This window comes from Nannospalax galili, unplaced genomic scaffold, assembly GCF_000622305.1.
Source record: "Nannospalax galili isolate Female #2095 unplaced genomic scaffold, S.galili_v1.0 scaffold413, whole genome shotgun sequence".
NCBI lineage: Eukaryota > Metazoa > Chordata > Mammalia > Rodentia > Spalacidae > Nannospalax > Nannospalax galili.
This window is the reverse complement of record NW_008333889.1, coordinates 1,268,354-1,288,605: the sequence shown is the minus strand read 5'-3', so window position 1 is coordinate 1,288,605 and position 20,252 is coordinate 1,268,354. Positions and strand designations below refer to the sequence as shown.

General features: G+C 39.0%; 1 protein-coding gene across 6 annotated transcripts in view; it reads left to right on the top strand.

The window, feature by feature from the left end:
- Ptprz1 (protein tyrosine phosphatase receptor type Z1) overlaps positions 1-20,252 on the top strand; it is a 193,065-nt gene that overhangs the window by 93,591 nt on the left and 79,222 nt on the right. For all 6 annotated transcript variants that reach the window (XM_008828876.2, XM_008828878.2, XM_008828880.2 and 3 more), the window contains exons 3-6: positions 3,239-3,418; positions 5,859-6,010; positions 9,912-10,007; positions 10,481-10,547. In XM_008828876.2, coding sequence (XP_008827098.1) covers positions 3,239-3,418; positions 5,859-6,010; positions 9,912-10,007; positions 10,481-10,547 — 495 coding nt within the window. The remainder of the gene's footprint in view (positions 1-3,238; positions 3,419-5,858; positions 6,011-9,911; positions 10,008-10,480; positions 10,548-20,252) is intronic.

Below are 20,252 nucleotides of genomic sequence, written 5' to 3'. Positions count from 1 at the left end.
TGAGGAATTTTCAATTAGAAAATCACAGCAATGACTTCCTCATCACCTTTGCCATAGAAAATGATCCAATCAAGAAGTCACTGAAACGGGGAGAAAGAACATCCCCTAGCCGGTTCTTAGGCTCATTCACAAAAAATTTAAGAATGGACCCAAATGGAAGCGTTCACAATTTTATTAGAATTTTAAAGATAAATCCTTAGGGAAGGCGAGCTGGTGATCTTGGCAGCTGCCTTGGGGAGGAAAATAGAGGGGAGAAGGAAAGAAAGCCACGAAGCCATGCAAGTTTAGAGCCTACACAGAGGTCAGACACAAGGCTGACTGGCAGCCACATGGCTGGGAGAAGGAAGCTTTAGAGAAAGAGTAAAGAAATACAAGACTCTAGGGGCAGCCCAAAGAAAGTCTGCTTAGAAAAGGGATATGAAGTCATAAAAGGGGAAATTATGCTTTTCTGAAGAATTCAGAAAAGTGGGAAGACTTACAGAGACATGTCTGTGGCTGGATTGAGGAGTTCTGTGCTGAGAGGGGGGATTCCAGGCAGGAAGAGTTCACTATCTTATTAACGCAGGTATTCTGCCCATCTATTTAGCATAACTTCAAGTGAACCTGCCTTCCTAGGGGTGGCCCTATGACCAGATAATTGACCAGTGAAACTGGAAAGGTGGGTCTTCCAACAGACTAGAGATTTTATAGTGTTGACCAGTTAAACTTATGGGGCTATTTGCTACTCTTACAATTGTCCATTATAATCTCGGGTCCTACCCATCGTTAAGCAAAGGGAATGGCACAGGGTGTGCTGGGGAGAGGGAATTTGGAGGGCTGGATCATAATTTCACTTACTACATGAAAAACAGAATTGTGGAAGCAGCAAAAGATGCAGCTGTAGACTAGTCAGAAAGCATTAGAGATATATAAGCTGGTATAGCTCAAGAGTTTAGGTAGATTAATTTCCTAAGGACTGTATTCAGATGCAGGCCTGAATCAAGAGACTGTGGGGACCTGGTTCTCTGAATAATCTCTCTTCATCGGCTCCTTGTGGAGTACAAAAGTATAAGCCGTGATGATAGTGGCTTTTGTTAGAGTGGTGATAGTAGAGGTGAGAAATAGTCTAATTATGTATATATACACACACATATATATAATTATATGTATATAATTTTGAAGCAGAGCCAACATAGATTGCTGAAGAAGAAACTGAGACCTATCAGTAATTTCTAAGTTCAGAGGATGGCAAAACGTAAAAGGGTTTGCTTCAGAGCAGAGTTTCATCTTGAATACCCTAAGATCCAAGTAGAAAGGATCATGAATGCAATGGGAAGGGGTTGGCTTATGCAGCACCTGCAAGGCTATCAGGGGCTTGCAATTTCAAGCTTCTGTGCCTTCCAACTATATGATTCTTCCAAAGTGAAGTTGGAATTTATTGTACTGTATTTTAAAAAGCAACCAGTGAAAAGGACCTTATTGATTCATGAGGCAGCCTCTTTCTGCTTCTCTTACACTGGCATGACTAAAATAAGTAGCATTTTCTTGTCCCTGTGCCAAAGTTTCTTACAAATGAAATCAACATATCATTATTGAACTCATTAAAACTATTCCTAGAAGCCAAAGTATGCATCACTATGCATATTTAAAACACATAGTGCTCATCCACTTTCTAGGAATACAGCCAAACTTAAGAGTAAGTTTTCAGCACGATTGATTCTGGTAGAAGCCTCATTGCTATCCCAAGTGTATTACCTGCTTTCTCTAGACTGTACAGGCAGTTTCATGATGTGACTGATGATCCTTTCTTTCCAGAGATGTTTTGCAAATTAGGTTTGTCACATTATGAGAGGTGACCTTTCAAGCCAGCTTGTATGGAAGTTAGCCCTCGTCTTCCTTATCACAAGAATATGGTATAGACCGGGGTCATCCCAAAAGATGTCTATCATTTCCCCAAACCCAATTATGTGAACTCTTGGTTTTACTCAAATTTGTTTTGGGAAAGAAAAGCATTCAAAACTGAACACACCCTTCTACATGAACACAGCAATGAAGTTTAACCAGAGAAAAGTTCAAGATTTGGACTCAGTATTGCAAATAATTATAGCAGAGCTTTAACTAAAAAGAAAGTCCATTCCTAGCACTGCTTTGATACTGTTAATGTTGAATGAAGTAAGGATACAAGACAAGGTTCATGATTCCTGGTGGGAATGAAATAAAGGCTATTTAAGGTGTATTTGATTCAGAGAACTTTTCATTTTGTGGGGCAGGTGAAAATTCTCCACTGTACACAGAAATCTTTACTAGGAGTCTGTTTTGTTTCTTATATAATAAGACCTTGCTGTATGACCAGGAATAAAAGTATGAAGGAAGGAAGATATTTCAAGGATAGCTTGATGATTGTGTTTTAATAAATAAAACTTGGATAGATGGAAATAAAGCCAAGCCATTTGGTGGCAAGAGTGGCAGAAGATCTGTCCCCATGTACTGCTAAGGACACAAGAGTCACCTCCAGGCACCTGACCTTCTTTCAATCTGGAAGCCTGGGCAGGACTGTTTACCTTGTATAACATCTTGGCTTTCCGAAGATTTGGAAGGAAATAACAACTGAAACGTACTTCTGTTGAAGCCTATACTTGGCAGGGTTGTTCTGACGTCCGAAATAGCATTTCATATTAAAACCCAGAATTTTTTTTTTTTTTTTTTTTGGTCTTTTTGAGACAGGGTCTCCCTGTAGCCCCAGCTGTCCTGGAACTCACTATGTAGACCAGGCTGGCCTTGAACTCACAGGGATCCACCTGCCTCTGTCTCCCAAGTGCTGGGATTAAAGGTGTGTGCCACCATGCCTAGCAATTTCTTTTTTTTAATTTTATTTATTATTTTTATTTTATGTGTATGCGTGTATTGCCTGCATGTAGGTAAGTGCACCTGTGTCATGCAATGCCCATGGAGGACAGAAGAGGCTGTCAATCCCCTGGAACTGGAGTTATGGACAGTTGTTAGCAGCCATGTGGGTGCTGGGATTCAAACCATGGTCTTCTGCAAGTACAGTCGGTGTTCTTAACCACTGAGCCATCTCTCCAGCCCCAGAACCCAGAATTTCAACTAGGCATAATTGTTGTATGAGTTATTTCAAAACTATACCAATTTTTCCTATCATTGTATCTTTATGTGATATATTAACTGTTTGATAATATCAAAATTTAGCTTTTACATGGTAATTTAAGATACTAATTCCTTTATTCTTTCTTTCCCCTAGGAGCACTGAATCAAAAAAATTGGGGCAAGAAATATCCAACATGTAATAGCCCAAAGCAGTCTCCTATTAATATTGATGAAGATCTTACACAAGTGAATGTGAATCTTAAGAAACTGAAATTTCAGGGTTGGGAAAAAGTGTCTTTGGAAAACACATTCATCCACAACACTGGGAAAACAGGTGAAGTGGTTGTATTCTATTTGCTTTTACAGATTTTTCAAACCCAGAAAATGTTCATATGTTTCATTTTCCTTTGAATAGTGATCTAGTAACTGAGCAGAAGGTAATAGGAGAAGAGGCCAAATGGAACAGAGATTGGACTTTTAGACAACTTTTTGGAAATCTGTGCAAAATATGGACTTAACAATGTCATCCTGCTGTGTTTTCCAGTTGTCCAACAACAATGATCTTGCCACTGAAGATGTGGAAAAAATAATAAAATTATAGCAAATATCAACTCACAACTCAGTTACTGGTCAGACGTTTCATCAGAGTTCCATACCTTGGGCAGCAGCATTTGGTTTCGGCTTCATGCTGTTTCAAATATTAAATATAACATGAAATCAACAGCAATCAACTATAATTAAAATTTAAGAAGACGGGGGTTAGAGGTGGCTCAGCAGTCAAGGACCCAAGCTGCTCTTGAGGAGGACCCAGTTTTGGTTCCCAGCACACACATGGAGGCTAACAATTCTGCAACTATAGTAGTCCACAGGCCCTGCATGACAGGGGTGCATTTATATACATGTAGACAAAACGCTCATACACATAAAACAAAAATAAAAACATCTGTTTTATTTAGAAAGTTAAAAATTATAAACTCACCTTGGAAGGTATTATTAAATGCCTTTTTAAAGATAATTATTTTTCAAAACATGCAAAATATAACACCTTAATTTTTAAAATTCTGGTAAACCATATCTAGACATAATAACTTTCAGAATATGACACATTTACCTTTAGACTATTTTATTTAAACATGAAACTATATATCACATTAGTGAGTTGTATCAAGACAAATCTACATGTACAGCATAAATTAGAAAAAATATTCAAAATTATAATAGTAGCTCTATTAGTGTGGTTATATCATGAGCAAATTTCTCCTATTTTTCATATTTAGATAATATAATTAATAAATATAATGATTTACCTTCAAGTTTTATGAGAGAAAGGATTTTTTTTTGTATCAGTATCTGACATGTGATAAAATAAGCATTTAGTACCTGTTGAAAGAACGGCTGAGATAATTATGGTATATTACATTAGAAATTCATCCAAATCTTGACATTTTAAGAACAGTTTTGGAGACTGTTAAATGCTGGAAGACATACAATCACTGTTTTATTTCTTAATGTAACAGTTAAGCCTCTAGTCTTCTCAGTTAATCTATTGGGGTTTACTAGTGACCAAGTGGCAAATTGTTATTATTAACTTTGTGGTTGGCATTCTTATCATCTTAATTAATAGGGACATTTGTATCACTAGCTGGTAACTAATGTGCTAGATTCAATCACTGATGCCAACAGTGATATCTGCTGGTGGAGCAGGACTACTTAAATCTGATTGAGAGGCATAAAAATCCTTTTCTTTTGGTCATGTTTAGATTCTCTCCCATATCTGCCCCCCACCTTTTTTTATAACTTTCCCTTCACCAAATCTATCATCTGTCTATCATCTATCTATCTATCTATCTATCTATCTATCTATCTATCATCTATCTATCATCCATCCATCTATCATCTATCTATCCACCTATCTATTGAGAGAGTGAGAGAGAGTTAGGTTTGTGTCCCCAAATGCCCTTCAGTGGAGTCTGAATGCCCTAATCCACTGGAGTCTGGCCAACTCCCAAGAGTCTCTTCCTTCAGTGAGACTGAATCTCCCATTCCCAGCAGCCATTAGTTGTCAGTAGTCCCTCAAATAGGATTGGGTTTCTTACTCATTTCTCCAAGTCTGTGCTGAGATTTAGACATCAAAATCTTATACTAAGATCTCAAGAGAATCTTTATTCCTCTACTTATAAAATACAACTAGTGATACCTGTTCTAGGACTCAGGAAAATGTAAGATTCTAATAGTGACACTCAGGATTCAAACACAAAATAGCTAAAATCTCTTCTAGAAATAGGCTTCCCATCTACATTGCCTAAGACAATTTCTGGAGCTGGATGAAGACTAGACTGACAGGAGGGATAAGGAAATGCAACAAAAGAGGGTAGAAACAGTCAGGCAGCGAGGGGTAGGGGCACTCCCACGGGAAGACTTTTCTTCTTCTGGCCCTCTGTCCTGTCTCCCCTTACTTTGTCCCTTAATTACCATAAAGTACCTTGAGGAAACATGGCCTTGGAGGAATGGCAGTCTTAGGAGACCAAGCAGGCATATGGGCTGCTTGTCCTGAGGTGACTCAAAACAGTAGTCTTCTGTGTCGTTGATACTGATGGGGGAAAAGATATACTAAGTACCTTGCATGTGAGGGCAAGTTGAGCTTCCAAAATGACTTAAAAATTTTAAATTTATCAAGTCAGTTTCATAATGTATCTTAAATTGGAAATGTACTTAAAATTCATTATTTTGATTTTTAGAAACAGATGTAATTTTGTTTTCTGTTTTTATTTTAGTGGAAATTAATCTCACTAATGACTACCATCTCAGTGGAGGACTTTCAGAAATCATGTTCAAGGCGAACAAAATCACATTTCACTGGGGAAAATGTAACATGTCATCTGATGGGTCTGAGCACAGTTTAGAAGGACAGAAGTTCCCCCTGGAGGTGAGTCAGCAATTCCATTGCTTTTAATTTCATTTTCTAAATTATTGAGATTTTCTCAGGCATGTAATTTATTTTTTAGTTCAAAATGTGTAAGTCATGCAGTTGTGTTTTGAGAACTTAACATATGCTTTCTTTCCAAGGCTGCAAACTCAGTGAACATTAAGAACCATCCTTCATTTTCCACTCCTGGATTCCCAGAATGCTCCTTAGTAAATCAATAAATGTAGATGAGGAAATAAATGAGTAGAACAATAAAAAGAGAAATTTCATCAATATACAGCAGAATCCTTTTACTTAAATCCTTCGGTTAAATGAGAAAAATCTTAAGCTTTAAAACTAGAAAAACAATTTGAATTATGATAAATGATAAACATTTTCATATACATCTGAAGGAGTCTCTAAAGGGCCAGGCTTTCTGGAAATAGTTTTGGTTTTCATTAAAAATTTTAAATAGTTTTGTTGTCAATATTTTATGCTTTAGATTGTAGCAAAAATAATTATAAATATCCCCCAAAACTTATTTGTGAAGATTTACTTACAATAATGAAAACTGGAACAAGAGCTTGATTAACTACATTGTGATGGAATAGTACAGGTCTCCTAAAATCGTGTTTTGAGTGGTAGACTTAAAAAGCTTTCATGCTGAGGCTGGGAAGATGGCTGAGTGGATAATCCCAATGCTCCTATGGTAAAATGGGAGGGGGAGACCAGAGAATCCTTGGATGCTCATAGGCCAACAAGCCTGGCTTAAACAGCCCTGAACAGCAGAGACCCTGCCTCAAACAGGTGGAAGGCAATGATCAACATCCAAATTTTTCCTTTCATCTCTACACCCACACATGGCACATATGCACCCTCCTCACACACACACATCATATACATACTACCACAACACACAAAAAAACTTTATCCTATTTCATTTTAAAATAATAGTTGTGGTTATTTGAATGACAATACCTTCCTTAGGTGCCAATAATTTGGACATTTTGTCCCCAGTTGGTGGCACTGTTTTGGGAGGTTTTTAGGAGGTGTGGCCTTGCTGGAGGAAGTACATTATTAGGGGTGGGCTTTGAGCATTCTTAAGCCTTGATAGATCTCCAGTCACTCCTTATTTCCTGTGCCTGATTAAAGATGTGATCACTCAGCTTTCTGCTCTAGCCACCTCTGCCACCATGTCTCCTTTACCATTGTGAACTCTAATCCCTCTGGAACCATAAGCCAAATAAGCTCTTCCTTGAATAAGTTGCCTTGTTCATGGTGTCTTGCACAGTGACAGAAAAGTGACTAATACAGAAGTTGGTGCCAGGAGGATGTGTTGCCGCTGTGAAAAACCTGACCATAACAGTTTTTAGAAGAATGTGGAAGACTTTGAGAGTTTGGACAAGAAAAGCAGTTGAATGCTGTAAACAGAACTTAATGTGTCATTATAGTTGGAGCCTGGAAGAAAGTGGTGCTGAGAGCAAAGTAGTACCAGAGGGAAATAAGAACTTAAGCAGAAACTGGAATATTTTGGCACAGCATCTGGCTACAGTGTGCCCATGCCCCAAGAGCTTGCTTGAAACTAAGTTGAAAAGTAATTGATAGGTAGAGAGCGCGAGTGTGCGGATGGAGGATGGAGGAGGCACCGAGGCACAGATAGAATTCTCAGCGGGATACAGCTTTATTTCACACAGGACACGTTTCCCTCAGGGAAGGGAAAGATGGAAGGGCAGGGAAGGGAAAGATGTCAGGGAAAGATGTCAGCCCACGGGCTGTGAGCTGGGACTTTATGTATGGGGGCGTTAGGGTGTAGAAGGGGGAATGTTTGAGGGAGAAATCAGGGAGGGGGAAGCAGGAAAAGCAGGTAGGATTAGGATCTGGAAGTGTTTACTTTTTCCCTCTTAAGATAAGAGAAAAGCTGTTGTGATAAACAACTTCTAAAATCTCCGGTTATCAGGTAGAATCTGCTTATCTTATCTTTGGAGATCAGAGGAAAGGCAGGCTGCTTCTCAGCAGAGTTTGTTTCCCTTGACTTCAAAGGTCAAGGTGAGGTCCCTGTTGGGGAGGGGGGAAAGTGCTGCTGCTTGGAACTCTAACAGTAATGGACTAATTTCTTTGGCGGGGGAAATTTCGTGACAGCCTAACATAGAAATGGTGTTGTGGCTACTAATGATGAATATTTTGGAGATCTACAGTGGAAATAGAGCAAGTGGGGCGAAATGCAGTTTGGATTGAAAAACAGTGCTAGGAAGCTTAATGTTGGAACCAAGGACTGTGCTGAAGGAGAAGCTCTCTTTGATAAAGAGATTAGAGCCATTAAGGAAAGACCACTAGATTTGCAATTGAACAATGAATGGAAGGAGTACCCTCAGGGCAAGACCACACTCAGCTAAGCCTCCAACTTGTGAAAGGAAAAAGCTTCAGGAGGTTCCTGCTCCTAGAAAACCATTGTGGACAAAAGCTGCTGGTAATGTGGATGAAGTGGGCCAGCTTCCATCCTAGGCTGGCAGCCCAACTTGGCAGTGTCCATGTGGTACTGGCTTTAGAGGTATGAAAGATGCAAGACTGAAGGGGTCATTGACTCTTCCTATGTGATTTCAAAGAGTTGCTGAAGACAGGCAGCATACAGCAGGGTGTCCCTGCATAAAGAAAGCCTTGGTCGGTAAAGAGGCCCTGAGAGGCCACTGCATGAAGCAGTGAAGATGAAGCCTCATTGGCAAAGGAAACCACAAGATGTTTGAGATGCCTGGGCCTTGAGAAACCTGCCAAAAAGAGCTGCATACAGGGAGTGGTACTAGCCCAAGAGAGAGAGATATGTTATGTTCAGCAAAGCTGAAGGGACTGAGCTATCTAAGCCCTTTGGAAGTAAAAGTCCTAGAAGTCAGACGTGAAGCTACTGGATTTGGTGTTTGCCTTGCTGGCCTTTAGCCTTGTTTTCATCTAGAATTTCCTCAGGATTTACAGTTAAGAGATTCACTTTCAATGGTTCTCAGGAGAGACTTTGAACTCTGGACTTTTGAATAGTATTGAGACTGGTAAAGACTATAGAAACTTTTGAAGGTAGACTAAATGTATTTTGCATTTTATACGGTCATGAGCCTATAGGTGTTGTACCCCATCCACTGGACCCCAAAAAGACCACCAAGGACCCAACACACCAAAATGCAAAAGCAAAGGTTTATGGTTTATTCGGGCTTAAGCAGGCTCTCAGACCTCACCAACTCAATGGATCCATGCTGAGAGCCCAGAGTAAGGGAGAGTGGAGCCTTTTATAGGTTTTAGACAAAAGGGGGGGTGGAGATACCGAAGATAAATTTTGATTGGTTCAAAGAGCCCACGCGCGCCAATATAATTTTAAACCGATTGGATGTATAAGATGCAGCCCTGGAAGTTTCTTATTGGTAGGTGCTATTCTCAGGACTGTGGAATGTGCTGACTGTTACCTGTGGGGCCAGGAGTCTCTGTTTTTACCTTATAGGGCAGTTTTATGCTTGGCCTTGCTTAATCTATAGTTTCCTGGAAGGGGGGGTGGGGAATAGCAGGCGGGTGGTCAGGGCATGCCAGGGTATGTCTAGGCATGTCTAAAGTAGCAGCCAAGCATTTTACAGAAGCTAAAAGAGCCATTAGTGGGGGTCTGGAGGGATTGGGGGGTAGCGGGTGAATGAAGAGGGTCTCAGGGTTCTACATAGGTAGTACTCACTGTCCTAGTATTTCCTTCCAAGTTCAAGGATGACAAATGATAGCAGATTTAGTTATGTATATGTGTAGTTAAGAAATTATTTGGAATAATATACAGAATATAGACTTGTACAGTCTGTATAAATTTTCAAATAGAACTTATTGAATTGGTTAGCTGTCTCATAAATCTCTTCTGACTTCTCTGAAGCATTTTTATGTAATAAAACTGTCATTACATTTACAGATGCAAATCTACTGCTTTGATGCGGACCAATTTTCCAGTTTTGAGGAAGCAGTTAAAGGAAAAGGGAGGTTAAGAGCTTTATCCATTTTATTTGAGGTAATTGTTATACATAGATTTACAACTAAACTAATCTCCTTTTTAATCATGTGAAATATCGATATTAAGTGTCAATATAAACACTTTTACAAATTGAAGAGGTCACAACCACGATACTAACTGGTAGTCATTTTCAAATATGGTTACCCTTGGCTGGTATGCTTAAAAGGGGACTTATATCCATTCATTGAATAAGTTTCTTCCAGCTGGAGCAAATAGTTCTAAGTACACAGATTTGCCCACCTGCCCATACAAAGTGTCCTAATTCCATAGTAGTAACTGCAAATCACAATATTTTTAACTTTACTTTTCTTGGTGGAAAATGTGAGTTACTTGATTTTTCCTTGTTTTGTTCTTACCTTGCTGTGGGGGGGGGTGTTCAGAACTTACTATTCTTTATACTTAAATTGGAATTCATTGTTGTACAGTCAGTTGCTGGATTCTATTTTGAGAATGCCATTCTTCTTTAACAGGTTGGAATAGAAGACAATTTGGAGTACAAAGCAATTACTGATGGAATAGAGAGTGTTAGTCGTTTTGGTAAGCTCCTAAGAAAAAGCATTTTTCAGGATTTGAATACATATGATTATTTACAATGTGACCAAAAACACTTGTTCCAAAAGGTGGGAAGGGATATGTTATAAGAAGGAGGAGTATCTTATTTCTCATATAAAGGACAATTTAAGAGAGAATTTTGTGGTATAAAAATTATAAAAGACAAGGGGTTGGGGATTTAGCTCAGTGGTAGAGTGCTTGTCTAGCAAGCACAAGGCCCTGGGATCAGTCCTCAGCTCCAAAAAAAAAGTAATAAAAAATTATAAAAGACTAGGCATGATCATACAAGCCTTTAATTCCAGAACTTGGGAGGCTGAGGCAGGTGGATCTCTGTGAGTTCAGTCCAGCCAGCCAGAGCTACACATGAAACACTGTGTCTAATTAATTAATTAGTTTGTTAATTAATTAATTAAAATTTAAAATACATGAATTATCAGTGTAAATAGGAGTCTAAGTAGAAATCTGAATTAGATTATTCTTTAAAATAATCTAATTGCATTGTGCTTTTAAAACATTTACATAATTCTGATTCTGCATTGTGCATCACATTAAGGATTCTATATGAAACCAGTTAATCTTACAAAAATCAAATTATGAAGTGCAAAAGGAATTTCTACTCCAGTTAAAAAAATTTTCCTTGATGGTTTTCTTGATAAATCCTCTGTTTCACCAATGTGCAGAGGTAAGATATTTGCAAGAAGGTGCGTGCTTACATAGAACAGGATCAGCATGCTTTCCATTGTTCTGTCTGCTGTCATGTGGGTCTTGTAATTTGTCACAGTAAATGCTTTTGACAGCATTGGCAACAGATCCCAAACCTGTTACTGATATTTTTACTTTTATGAAGTTCCCACACAAGCAATAATAATGTTCCTTTGAGTTGTCAGTTAAGTGAGGATTATTCCTGTCTTTTGGAAGCCACAAAATTTGAATTCAGAAACAAGGCTCTTACAGATCCTTTTCTTGAAAGCAGAAGCCTAGTCTAGGATTGATTTATCTTTGGCAGTTACATTTCAGGATCTGAATTGAGCAAACGTTTCAAAAGTCAGAAATATGTGAACTCTTGTAGGGAAGCTTTCTTCTTTTCATTCTTCAGGTTCTTTCCTTCCTTCCTTCCTTCCTTCCTTCCTTCCTTCCTTCCTTCCTTCCTTCCCTCCTCTTCCTCCTTTAAGGTGTAATCAAAAGCAAGATCAAGCTGGTATCTCCCTTAGTCCACCTAGATGCAAAACTGGATATTGAATGCTACAAGTCACACTTAAATTTTTCTTAAGTCAGAATGCAGATGCTGTCCAGAAGGAAGGAAAGCATGAAGGTTAACGTTCAACACTTAAACTTGTATAAAATATGAATTTGTAATGTTTCTGTGCCTTGCATCAGCCTATGGGGAAAAGAGAAAGGGATGTGAATACCTGGCTCTTAATCTTTGGCTTGTGAAGCTGTTGAATTCTCTCCATTTTCTTCCAATGTCTCTTGAGGTTTTTGGGGGGTGCTCCTAAGATTGAATTTATTTTGTTCCTTCACTAAGGTTTCTGGTCTTGTTGATTTTGTTCCTGTTGTTTTTTATTGTTCTTGGGGTGGTGGTAGTAATGGTTTTTATCTTTTTTTAAAATCTTTTTGAGACAGGGTCTCTCTATAGCCTCAGCTGGCTTGGAACTCACTATATAGACCAGACTGGCCTCAATCTCACAGGGATTAAAGGCAGGCACCACCACACCTGGTTTAGGTTTCAGTTTTAATACTTCCTGTCTGCAAATCACAGAGGACCATGCTTCACCACAGCTACTGCCCCCACATAGCACCTTCCCTGAGAACATCGATTTCCCCAACAGCATCTTTCCCTAGATTCTGACTCTGCATTTGAAAGCAGAAGGAATAGTGTCTAGAGTGGCTGGAGATAAGATACTAGTCTGCTGTCTGTCTGCTGTCCGTTTTTTGTCTTTCTGTTCAGGTTACAATTTCTACCTCCTTTTTACCACAACCCCAAACCATCCATGTTGCTAAAATTCCTTCTAGGGGAGAGTGTAAACAATGTTCTCCCCTCCTCCCTTGGTCCCAACAACAAACTAAACCGTCCCACCTAAATGTACTCTGGGAAGCCAGTAATTTTATTGGGCTTAGCAGTGGGTGTGGATTTACTTACAACGAGTATGGGTGCTCCCAACTTGAGGTGGCACCAAAAAAATCTTCACCCAAGCGTGGATGATGACTTTCTCACACAAAATTTAGTCTCCTCCAACCTATACACTGCAGCCCTTCCCCCAGGCCATGTGCAATTAGGGCCAAATTGCTCCTCATGGGTTGGGAGGTGTGACTGAATACTCAGGTGATGGTCAGGTGACTCTTCCTGCCCCTCCTTCTATGTGGGGTATGAAAAGTCAAGCCCAGCTGTGAAGATCTTTGGCCAGCTGGCACAGCTGAATTCAAGAAGATGGTGTCTGTCTGACTTGGAGGATAGTCCAGCACAACAATCTATGTATTATCAACTCCCTAACCTGATATTTAATACTTTGGTAGCAACATCAAGGACATGAAGGTCAGTTCCTGGGTGGTAGCATCAAGATTTACATCCCCATCTGTTCACAAGTTTGTGTCATAATATTAAAGAGATGTTTATTAGTAATGTTTCAGAGTATATATGAAATACTTGCCAATTTGATTTGAATGCTTGTCAGATATAATTTACCTAAAATAAGTAAGTTAAATCCTTCTAAAGTTAAACATTTTTATTTTAATAGTTCTGGAATTAAATCTGGTCATATTTCAGAGTCTAGAAAGTCCCTTAGTGCCCAGGAAACAGAACTTCCCAATTTTACCTGCTAGCTATTATTATAGGAAATTTTGAGGAGGGAAGGTAGTTCTTACCCTTAAACAAAAGGATTATGGAACTGCACTCAGACTGCCAAATCATGCTCCATGTTCTCCGTGTAAGTAAAGTTGTAAAAATAAATACTACAAAAATTCAGAATGTAAAATCTCATATTTTAATGTGGACTGGTCACTCATTTCATATGTTCCTCTCTGAAAGACCAACTCCATTTCTCTTTCATCGCCTCTTCTTTTTCTTCCTTCTACCATACCTCTTCTATGTTGGGCATTGTTCTATCTGTGGGGTAGGGAAAGAAGTGGGGACTTGGCAATGAAACAAAAAATGAAATATCAGTAGTCCCCGAGTAGACGAAAAGAGAAAGGAGTACTATTAGTGAAGTCTTCTGGTTACAAAGAGAAACATCCAGGTTACAGTATCAGTGATTCTCAAATGGAAGGTCACATCAGAATGACGTCTAGTGCTGCTTAATTGCATACACAGCTCAGGATTTTGTATATTGAAAAATCTTCACAGGAAGTTTTGATGTCGCCCCTTAAATATCATTGTCCTGAGTAATAGTTGGTTTTAAGTACCTAGCAGGGCTTCCCCAGGGCTTGGCTCCATTGATGTTCATTTCCTCGTCACTCTCCCTTCCCATCTTTCTTCTCATTATCAACCTCCCCCTGGAAGGATCTGACAAGCTGGCTAGCTGATCATCTATGTTTAAGGGATTAATGATTGCAAAATGAGCAACTGGCCTCCAGTGGGTACTGCTGGCCCAGGGGTGATTTTTTTTTATATGTAAATTCAGATCAAGTTTGTGGATTATTTTCCAAGTCACAGAACACTACCGTATTCCAGTTTCCTCAGCAAATGTTGGCATAATAGAAAAACAATACTGTAACTGAAAAGTCATGTGCTGTCTAAGCCAGAAATTTAGGACAATCATGTAAATACCAGCAGCAGCAAACAGCATAAAACTTGTTAACACATTTGTCAGTGAGAGAAGATGAGTTTAGAAAAGGAAGGTTCAAATTGGTATTAAAGAGGAAAATAAAAATTCTTTTTCTTCTTTTGTAACTTAATCTTCTTTCCATTTAGTTTTTGCCCACATTCTAAGAAAACTCTATGCTCCACATCTCCACAGAGGTCTCAAACCATTTCCCTACCTTCCCTGCTTCTAGCTCTTCTGGAATCAATTAATTTCCTCCTCTGTAGGAGGGTGTCAATTTCTGCCTCTTTATGTAAGTAGCATATCTGATACTTACATTTCCACAAGACCTATATAAGATAATTTTGTCTTTAGCAGGAAAAAAATTTTTTTCAATCAATTGATGATTCAGGAAGAGGTTATCTGTGGTTGTTTGAATAAGAATATCCCCCATAGGTTTCAAGTATTTGAATACTTGGTCACATTTGGTGGCATTGTTTGGAGACAGTCATAGAACCTTTTGGATGTGTAGCCATGCTGGAGAAAGTACACCACTGGGGGTGGGCTTTGAGAGCTCTTAAGCCTTGCCAGATTTCTGGTTTCCCCCTGCTCTCTGAACCTGCTTGAAGATGTGCTCATTCAGCTTTCTGCTCCAGCCATTTCACTTCCCCAGCCACCAGGATGGACTCTTATCCCTCCGGAACCATAAGCCAAATAAAATCTTCCTTCTGTAAATTTCCTTGGTTATGATATCTTATCACAGTAACAGAAAAGTAACTAATTTAAAAATTGATACCAGGTATGGGTGGGGCTGTGAAGAATCTGACCATGATTTGGGGAGGTATGTGGAAAACTTTGGAAGTTTGTAGTAGAAAAGGAGTTGAATGTGATAGTTAAAAAGTTGGCAGAGAACAAGCGAATGGATGATGAGGCACCGAGGCACAGATAAAACTCCATCAAAATAGTGTTTATTAGCAAAGGAACACATGGGACAGATTCCCTTCCGGGCATGGAAAATGTCTGCCCATGTCTTGAGCTGGGGTCTTTTAAAAGGGAGGCTTCTGCTTCCTGCAGAAGGCAGGAAGATGTATTTTTTTTAAAGTTGGGGGGGAAGTGGGAGAGCGGGATCGTTAAAACCTGTCCTCTTTAGAGATCAACCGGGAAGCCTGCTGTGTTGGCCAAACAGTGGAGAAAAGTCTGCTTCTCCTGACTTCAAAGACCAAGGTGCTTATCAGCTAGGTTCCCTTTTCTCAGGAGCATTAGAAGTCCTTGGGATCATGTTGGCGAGGGGCAGGGCTATCTGAACCTTAACAGAATGCTCTAAACGAAGCTTAATTGGTCATTCCAGAAGGATCCTGGAAGAAAGTAGTGCTGAGAGCAAGGTAGATCCAGAGGAATAAAAGGACTTAAACAACAACTGGGATATTTTGGCAAAGCATCTGGCTGTAGTTTGCCCATAGGCTAAGCACATGCCTGAGGTTAAGTTGAAAAGTAATTGGACTAACTTATTTGGCAGAGGAAATTTCAAGACATTCTGATGTGGAAATGGTGGCTTGGTTATTAATGGTGAATATTATACAGATGTACAGTGAACATGAGCAATGGCACAGAGGAAAATGCGGACTGTAGTTTGGGGAGAAAAGGAATACTGTGAAGCTTAATGTTGGCATCAAAGCCTGTGCTGAAGGAGAAGCTCTCTTTGATAAGGAGAGTAGAGCAATTAAGGAGAGGCCTCCAGATTTACACTTGAATAATAGAAGACTTATGAAAGGAAAAGGCCTAAGGAATTACCTACTTTTAGAAAACCACAAGTATGAAAGTTGCTGATAATGTGGAAGAAGTGGGCCAAGATCGTTCCCAAACTGGCAGCCAAACTTGACAGTGACTTGGTGCTGACTTTAGAGGCAAGAAGAATGCAAGAAGAGGGGGTTCATCAGCTCTTCCTCAGCAGTTTCAGAGAACTGTGGAGTCCAGGAAGCATGCATCAGGGGTGTTACAGAATAAAGAAGGCCCTGACAGGCCAAGAAGTCCTGAGATGCCATTGTGTGAAGCTGTAAAGGTGAAGCCTGGCTGGCAATGGAGACCCCCAAATGTTGAAAGTTCCAGAGCTGTGAGACACCTGCCAAGGAGCACGGCATACAGGAAATGGTGCCAGCACAAGAAAGAGATGTATGTTACATGCAGTGAAGCTGGATGGACTAAGTTATCTAAGCCCTTTGGAAATAAGGTCCCAGACATCAGAAATGGAACTAGTGGATTTGGTATTTTCCCTCCTGGTTTTGGGCTTGCTTGGTTCAGTGTTTCTTTAGTATGACTCTATTTATCCCTTTTGGAATGAGAATGTGCACTTGGTTCCACTGCATATTGGAAGCATATAGTTTGATTTTTGCTGGGGACTTACAGGTAAGAGAGTGCCTTAATTCTCAGAAGAGACTTTGGACATTTGGATATTGTTGAGACTGTTAAAGACTTTTGAAATTGGACTAAATGCACTTTGCATTGTATGGTCATGAGCCTATGGGAGCCAGAAAGTGAAATGTGGTGGTTGAATGAGAATGTCCCCCATATGCTCCAAGTATTTGAGCACTTGATCTCCATTTGGTGGTGGTGTTTGGGGAGGATTGTAGAACATTTAGGAAGTGTGGCCATGATGAAAGAAGCATGTCAGTGGGGGAAGGCTTTGAGAGTTCTTAAGTCTTGCTGGATTTCTACTTTCTCCTTGTTCCTACTTGAAGATGTAATTGCTCAGCTTTCTGCCCTGGCTACCTCCTGCCACCATGCCCCCCAACTACCATGATGGGGTCTTATCCCTTTGAAACCATAAGCCAAATAAATTCTTCATTCCATAAGTTGCCTTTGTCATGATGCTTTATCACAGCAATAGGAAAGTGACTAATGTATTATCTATGAAAATTTCAGATATTCACTGAATATAATGGCATACATAATGACTCCCAGTACTGAGGAGTCAGAGGCTGGCACACATAATTAATCCCAGTACTTGGGAGACAGAGATAGGCAGATCTCGGTGAGATAGAAGTCAACCTGGTCTATATAGTGAGTTCCAGGTCATCTGGGGCTATAGGGAGACCCGGTCCCCAAACAAAACAAGCAAAAAACTAAAACAGTCCCCTCAAATTCAAATATTAAAAATAGGAATCTGAACCTGGAAAAATTCATAGACTAAAAAGAAATACGTGTTTCTTGAGAACTTTAATCATAATCTGAATTCTGATAAGCTTATTCTGACTCTGATTTTGGACATATTGTAGAAGTTGCTAGTCCTTAAGCCAAACAAAACTTGAACTTTCTAATGGGTTAAAATGGGATTTACGGTGATCCACAGGACACTATTAGTTCAGCCACATAGGTTTCTATTTCTAATATTCAACTTTTAACTCAAGCTGTAACCACTTAGCTCTAGTTTTAATTATTAGTAGCACCTGTAAATAGTGTGATACAAAAGGTGAATATTCTGAAAAGCTTCATGTTAACCCTGGCTACATATCTGAGTCACCTGGTTATACTTTTTGAAAATACATATGGTCCACTCCTGTAAATTTTATTTCTGATGATGTAGATTCTGTCACATTGATAGAATATTTTTTTCTTGATTTATATGTTCTCCCTATAGCCTCAGCTGGCCTGGAACTTGTTATGTAGACCAGGCTGACCTCAATCTTACAGATCATGCCACCAGACCCCACATCATTGGTATTCTTGTAAAGATCCCCAGGTCATTTTAATAAGGTACCACCTCACTTAGACTAAATTGGCTTCAGGAACTATTGTGTAATGGCCTCAATCTCTCAGACAGGGAAAAGAATATGCACTGGACTGGGGAGGTGTAAGAATGAGAAAATGAGAAAGATCTAGCTAGTCAGCAAATTGCTGCCTGTATGCATAATGGCAGGGCAGAAAGAGCTAGATGGTCAAGTCAGCACTGTTGACAAGCACTGTTGGAAAGATACAAAAGTAAAATGAACCCACAATTGTGTAGGAATTCTATAATCTGGATACAAGTTAATTTACAAGAATAGATATGCACAAGTAAATACAGGAGCAGTCTGTACATAAATATAAATGTGTATATGTATATTGTATTCAGAATATATTTCCTATTCTTTGATTTTCCCTTTTACTGTCTTAAAATTTATACTGTCTTCATACTTTTTAATTTTGTTTTCATTTTTAAAATACTTTAAATTCATTATTCTTAAAATTTTTATATGTATGAGTGTTTTGCCTGCATGTAAGCGTATACTGTGTATGTGTGTGAAATGCTCATGGAAGTCAGAAGAGAATATCAGATCTCAAGGAATTGGAATTATGGATGGTTGTAACCACCATGTGGGTGCCAGGAGCCTAACCCAGTTTCTCTGCAAGAACAGCCAGTGCTCTGAACTGCTGAGGTGTCTCTCCAGCCCCTTGTTCACATTTTAAGACAGGATCTCATGAAGTCCAGGCTGATCTCAAACTCACTTTGTAGTTGAGGATAACCTTGAGCACCTAATTTTCTTGCCTCCTCCTCCTAAGTGCACACTGGTTTCATATGGTGCTGGGAATTGAATCCAGGGCCTCATGCATTCTAGGCAAGCACTCCACCAACTGAACTAGAGCTTCATTCCTAAATAGTGACTCTTCATACATAGTGCTTGATTGTGGCTTCCTAGAGTTTAACATTTTTCTTTTCATGAGCAACTCTTGAATGATAACAGAAATTTTGACTATGAAAAGATAACTTTGTTTTCTTCTAGAAGTATCTATTTACTTTTAAATCTATAATCTTTCTAAAATTGGCTATTACTTGTAATCCAAAATAAAGAGTCAAAGATGAGGGTGTAGCTCAGTGACACTGTGCATTCTTGGTTTGCATGAGGCATTGGGTTTAGTCCTTTGCACTCCAGGATGAAGGAAGAAAATAAGGAATAAATAAAATTGGGAGTCAAAATTCACTTTCTTCCTCAAGGATAGGTAGTCAATACAGTGTTATTTATTGAAAAGTCCATCAGTTCCACCCCACCTGCTAATATTTCAGTTATAAATCAAGTGATGATGATTGTGGAGTCTGTGCCTCTGTTTGTCTCACATGCACACATACAGAGACACACACACATGCACGCACCCACACACTCACACCCTTTTTTGGGACTTTGATTAAGAGTTTATTGAAACTATAAATCAACTTGGGGAAAATAACTCCTACAATATAGAATTTTCAAACCAGTGACATGGTACTTCCCACCTTTTCAAATGGTTTTGTTTCATTCTCTCTGGAATATATATGATATACTTTATGTACCATTATCAGATCTGCTTGTATTTGATATTTTGTTGCTCTTTTAAACCATGTTGCTTTAAATTTTATATTTCTGTTGTTTGATACCAGTACGTAGAAACATCATTGACTTCTCCTTATATAGCTGTTGTGAAAGTGACTTTGCAAAATTCATTTATTATGTCTAATAGTCTATAAATTCTGTTCAGTATTTCACATGCACAACCATGCTATATGCAAACTGCCATTGTCTTATTTATTCCTATACAATATTTATAGTTTTGTGGGATTTTTTGAGACTGTCTCACTAAGTAACCAATGCTGTCCTCACTAAGTAACCAAGGCTGGCCTCCAACTCAGGATCCTCCTGTCTCAGCCTCCCAAGTTCTGGGAATACAGGCATGTGTCAGCATAATTAAAACAGTTTTGTTTTTTTTTCCTTAAAAGCATACTTAATGCATTTCCTTTGTGTTTAATACCAAATAAAAGTGATGCTAATGGAACATCTTGTGTCATTCTTAATTTCAGGGAAAGCTTTCACCAAGTCACCCTTAAATATGACACAAATATGTAGCTGTTATCTATTAAAATAATCATATGTTTTTTTAATATGAAATGTTCTTTGAAGCATTATGTTGCAAGATAAAATATCTAATATATAATGATATACTTCAG